This window comes from Anser anser, assembly GCF_964211835.1.
Source record: "Anser anser genome assembly, chromosome: 1".
NCBI classification, from domain to species: domain Eukaryota; kingdom Metazoa; phylum Chordata; class Aves; order Anseriformes; family Anatidae; genus Anser; species Anser anser.
In genome coordinates this window covers 142,906,155-142,912,154 of record NC_139720.1, presented here as the reverse complement: position 1 = coordinate 142,912,154, position 6,000 = coordinate 142,906,155, and the positions used below count along the sequence as shown (strand labels likewise).

Here is a 6,000-nt window from a genome sequence, read left to right as displayed (position 1 = left end):
ACCTTATTCAGTAATACATCAACCTACATTACATGCTGTCTTGTGGTTGCTAAAGTTGTTAGCTCTGCCTTGTATTTTAAGAAGCAGCAGAACTGTTTTAAACATAGCTTTCAGATACCTGACTTTTCTTTCAATTGCTCATTAAATTGTGATTTCTGCAACATCTCAAAAAAACTTTCAACCCTGTGCAGCAAAGAGGGATATTGCTTAATTCCCATTATTAGCAGCAATGTCTCCTTTATTTTAAAAGGAAACTACTAAAGTTAAATGACCTAGACAATTTAATTGTAATCCCCTTCCTCACCGGAGAAGTACCCCTGCAGAACCCTAGAGATTAAAGAGGCATTTAAAAGACCTTGTTGACTAAGCTAAAGTTTAGAGGATAAGTGGTATCTCAACTTTTGCCCACCTTTGTTTGACATTATTAATAAAAAAAAAAATATTTTCACATTGGCTCCTTGTTCTCTCTTCATAGCATCTTTTTATGATCTGCTCCCCCTGCAACATCACTACGGAGCCAGAGTCTAAAAACAGCTGGATGAGCAATGATGTTTATCTTGGCAATCTCAGAAGGGTGGGGAAGAAACAGAGGAGAAATGGAGTTTATAAGCCTCCCCCGTGTCCCTCCTCCTGGTTCTATGTGTGGCTGAGTGTTTGCTACCAGTCCCTTCTTACAACAGCACTAAATTCACTGGCACATTGAAAAGGAGGGATAAGGAGCATAGCGTGACCTGAAAAGCCATTTGGAATCTTCTATTATTTGTTATGTAAACACGTCACGTGAAATTTAAAGTCAGGATGCAAATCAACATTTGGTCCTGGTTGCCTCCTCGTTAAACATTACAAGGATTTGGAAAACCAAACTGGGTGTAGTTTTTCCACCATTGCTAAGTGAGCAGTAGAAACAGCGACTCAAACAAGAGGTCATTTAAGGACGACTGGAATCTGACCCTGCACTTCCTGAGGAGCCAGATGATTGGTTTCACTGCAGCTTTCATACCCAGCTTTGGCTAAAGAACCGTTTTGAAAGTTCTGAAGCTCATAGTGAATATTCTACTACATAGATATAAACATGCACAAGATCTTAGGAGGTGAAAAATAGGACAGAACAGTATTTTATATCTGCATCTTTCCTTTACTTTTCAGAGTGTATACTGCACACCTGCCATACCACAAAAGTGTGATTTAGTTATTAACAATTTTTGTACAATTATAATTTCAGCACCGATTTTAAATCATATTTATAATTCTGTGTGGCTTTTAGTCATCATGGTACTATGTGTGAGAGGAGTAATACACGAAAAAAAAGGTTTCTGCCTACCATGAATGAGTGCCAAACACAGATGTTTGAGAAAGCTTTAAAGTGAAATTCTAAGCATGTCATGTCCCCCCTCAAAATCATCTTAAGGCACTGCCCAATTAAAAAAAAAAATCCATAGGGGAATAATTAATGTCTCTCATTCTCTACAGCTACCTAAAGCCTAGACATGTTGTCTCTTCTTTGGAACAGAGACCAGGGCCCAGCCTTCCCCCAGATACCTTCAAACAACTAGGCTTTGGCTTCTGTTGCCTCCATAGGAGCTGCTGGATATTCAGTGCTTCGGGAGACTGCTCATATTCAAGTAGCCAAACATGGATTTAAGTGTTTTGCTCTACGTTTGCCAGTGGATTTGCACGTGTTGTTTTCCTTCCTGAGATGTGCTGGAGCTACAGGGAACTCTTTCTAAATGGGCGTGGGAATGGGAAACACAAGTGGAAAAGGGGCTCTTGGCGCCGAGCACCAGCCTCCCGTCTCTACCTCTTCCAGCCGTCTCCTTTGCTCCTTTTGCTGCTCGATACGCTTCTGCCTCTCTGCCAGCAGCTGCCTCTTGTACTCCTCCTGCTCGCGGAGCTGCTGCTCCTGCAGCAGCTGCTGCCTCCGAAGGGCCTCGGACCGTTCCTTGTTTTCCTGCTGCAGCCTCAGGAAATCACGTCGGAGGGTTGATTCTCCAGGCACATTGACAATGGAACTGCAACAAAAGGAAGTTGAAGCCTCCCATACAATAAAGCCTGATGGGCCATTAAATACCTTTTCCAAAGCAGGGGAACATTAATAAAATATATCATGACGTTAAATTTTAATCTCATTTCTTTCAGAATGAAGACACTGGATGCACATCAAATACGCACTCGCAGTGGAAGGCGTGAAATGAGGCCAAGCAAAATAAGGACCAACTCTGACATTTCAGAGCCCCTGACCAGTCACATTTGCCATAAATCTCCTTCCATTCAGAGCTCTCTGGCTCTAAGCCATATGAGAGGGAGCTTTAAAACCTTTAGCAGTCATACAAGAGGTATTCAAACCCTCCGGGTGGTTTGTGTGGCTTGTGCACACACTTAATAGAAGACAGAAATTTAGTGTGCTCCTGATTTATAGTCATGGGCTTTAGACTAACTTGGCATGAACTGCCCAGAGTCCTCCAAACAGCAGTTATTACCTTGGCTCTCCTTCTTGTTCAGGCACTTCCTCCTCTTCTTCCTCACTTCCACTATATTCATACTCCGTCTCATCTAACAGGAAAGAAACAATGGTCCAGGTAGTGCTTATATTTAATTTGAGGACAGTGGGGACTTGCAGCAGCACCTTAATGAACCAGTTCCTGTCCCCTTCAGTGAGAAGATCCATCTCAGACCCTAGGATTCATTCTGCATATACAAAGCCCATCTTCCCACACATGTAAAGCGGCGCAGTGCTTTGCAGTGGATTTTCAGCACATTTCCTGAATGACACCAAGTTTTACATGTAAGACAAGACACCTGGAAAACCTTGGCAGCACCTGAACAAAGAGTACAGGCTGCCCAAGACGTTCGCTTCATAGGTCTTGTGATGTGTTATTTCCTGTGAGTCTGATTTATGGCGTCATTCCAGGAATTAACTTACTACAAAACAAAAAAGGGAAAGGCATATATGCCAGTATCCTCCTGACTACTGATTAACACTCACACAGAAGAGGCATAGCCTAGATGAGAGTAAATTTAAATTCTCTGAAAATATGACACTTGCAACCAATATTTTCTCTGTAGATGGAGAGAACAAAACCCAAAAGTCTGCTGATAGTCAACACGTGAATGAAAAAAGAACCTCTCAAGGGGATGGGTTGTTTGGAACTTTTCTAGGGGTGGGGATTTAGAAGAAAAAGCAGGGCACAAATACCTATTTCTAATAAGCTGCAAGACTGGATTTTTAGAAGCTGCATACCTTTTTCTCCTCTCTTCTTCCTGGTCCTGTCTATATGGTCCTTAAGCTGGATTCGAACTTGCCTTTCATTTGGTTGGTCACGTATAAACGGATGTTTCAACAGTTGTTCCGTAGAAGGTCTCTGCATGTAATTCTTCACTAGACAGCCTTCTATAAAGCTGAAAAACTTTTTTGACCTGAGAAAACGTGAAGGGGGGAAAAAAAGCAAAACTTAAGATCACAGCTAGAACTCAGCTCAAACAATTTTTTTCTATTCTCCCCCAAATTCCTTTGAATTCCTTAATTCCTTCCACAGAACATCACATCCCTGAGGATGGTACAAGTGCTGTTTGCAAGTGTGCATCCAAAACAGAGCTGAGCGTCCTCCAGCCGAACATCAGGCTAGATGGACACAGGGCGATGCTGACATACCTGCAGCGCTTTGGCACAGCCCTGCGGTAATGTGCCCTCTTTCACAGCCATAATTGCCCTGAAAGGCAGGATGTATTAGTGAAAGCAGATCATGCAAACCCAGCTCTGCTACTTCTGAGCCAGAGCTGGCCTGCATCCAGCTTGCTTGGAGCACAGGCAGGGCAGCTCTGGTGTGTCTCCACCTGCCCATGCTATCTAAGGGCATGTCTACTTCAGACGAGCCATGAGGAAAGCCGCAAGAGCTGCTGCCAACATTTTACCAATGCGAGAAGCACCACACTGCTTTTACGTGCACCTGGGCTCACTGAGATAGGTCTGCGAGAGCTTACAATTATTTTAATTTTCACCTTAAGAGCCACACAAATAAATCCTCTTAGAACAACACGCGGGTGTTGAACATTGTTGGCTGTTCAACACCAGCACGTGGGGTCAAATTCTCACTGACACAATTTGAAGGGCATAAACCCAACTGAACTCCTCCTGCACACCACATAAAGTGACAGGGTATGTAAGTTTGTCAAACTGGAGCACCATCTTTCTAAATTTGCAATTAATTTGAACTCTTGCAAGAGGACCTCTCCAGACAGAAGTCACCAAACAAGCTGCCTTGCAAAATGCCATTAATGAAAATATTCTCAACTGTATTTTTCATCATTTGGCCTATTTTCTCACAACTTGCCACTGACTACGCTAAATAAAAACAGCTGAATCTCAGCAGTCCTTGCTTTGGCCAGATTCACTTTTTGCCTATTTGGTGCTCTCAGACTGCTCCTGTGCCTGGGCAGCAAACGCTTCCATTAAATGGTTAAACGCAAAACCAACAATGGCTCCCACCCATCGCTTCACTTTCCTAGTGCCATCCAGGCGGCTCAATTGAAGGTAACCTCGCTGCTTTCTGTTATTCCTCACACCTAGAATGTTATGAATCCAAATAAAAAGGTTCATGAAATGGTCATGCAAATACTGTATATGCATCTCTATCCCTTTAACACATGCAGAAAGCACATATGAGAGAGGGAGAGGGATGCTCTGACAGTACAAGTTCATAAATAAGTCAATCCAGGCAAAGACCAAGCCCAGCAAGCAAGCCAAGTCTGTATTATGTTGATTTTGACAAGGCAGTCAAATCACTTCAGTATTTTGACAGGATCACAGCATCCTGCCATCACATTCAATCTATACAAAACCTCTTTCTAGGGAGTTTTTTTCATTTCATACGTGCCAGTCATAACCAGTAACTGTGAGGAAATCCTCCGATACTAATGGATTTTTCTCAGCTGGCAAGAAGCACACACTCAATTTCAATCGTTTACAATAATTATAGTAAAAGCCTTCATTAGTTTTAATAGCTCCTTTCAACTTAGCAACTAGAACGCTATAGTACTGCCCTGTTTCTGTGTTATGATACATCTGAGAAAACATACTGCATATTAAGAGTGCTGCGGGAGTTTATTTTTTAAAATATGGTTCCAGTTGTCACCTTAATACAGATGCTGTTCTGCCAAGAAAAAAAAAAGGTAGGTTTTTATTTTTGCAGAATTTGAGATACAATTTCTCTGGGACAAACAGAACTAAATAAACAACGCACACTTTTTATTTTATGCTTTGATTCAGTAGCACAGGAGATAACGACAAATTATTTTAGCTAACAAGTCTCTACAATTTTGTGGACGCGGTAACAGAACGGCATGCAGTGAGACACAAGAAAACATCGTGCCACAAGAGGAGTTACAAACCAGAGGCAATTAATACGTACCATTTCTTGGATTTTAACCGTGGGGGAGGGTTTCTGGGTATCAGAAAGAGCGCCCTCATGGGATGCATGTCACAAAGCGCTGCAGGAAAGAAAACAAAAGTGAACAGAAAGATGTAGACATTGGCTTAGCTGCTCTCAATACCATGGCTTCAGCTTCCACAAACATTCCTACCATCCCCACCACACACGCAGCAGACACGGTAGATGGAATTAGACAGAGCGGACACGGAGCAGGGAAGGAGGATGCCCAAGAAAGGACACTAGAAGCAAATCCTCCATTTTTATCACTTTCCCATACTTGACCCCTTGCACCACCAATCTCAGCCTCAATAATCTCTGCAGGAAGAGGTAATGTTTTCCACACAGCAGAAATTCAGGAGAAACAGACTGAAGTGACAGGGATCCAGGATTCAAAGTTAAGGGGCCACGACGTTGGTGGAGAAGCTCCTTGGATGCCTGTGTATCCCACCAGACCACAAAGCTTAGAGATGGGCTTTTCAGCTGCCTCTGGAGGAAGAGGCAGACCCCAGACAAACTAAGGCAAGAGCTGTTTAGAATTTACATTGCATCTTTGCTTACTTCTCAAACACCCTTC

General features: G+C 42.7%; 1 protein-coding gene across 1 annotated transcript in view; it reads right to left on the bottom strand.

Annotated features, from left to right (window-relative positions):
- Positions 1–6,000, bottom strand: part of MAP4K4 (mitogen-activated protein kinase kinase kinase kinase 4) — a 149,033-nt gene that overhangs the window by 36,311 nt on the left and 106,722 nt on the right. Inside the window, 5 exon segments of the mRNA XM_083839719.1 lie at positions 1,786–1,795; positions 1,797–2,009; positions 2,478–2,550; positions 3,239–3,414; positions 5,406–5,484. Coding sequence (XP_083695845.1) covers positions 1,786–1,795; positions 1,797–2,009; positions 2,478–2,550; positions 3,239–3,414; positions 5,406–5,484 — 551 coding nt within the window.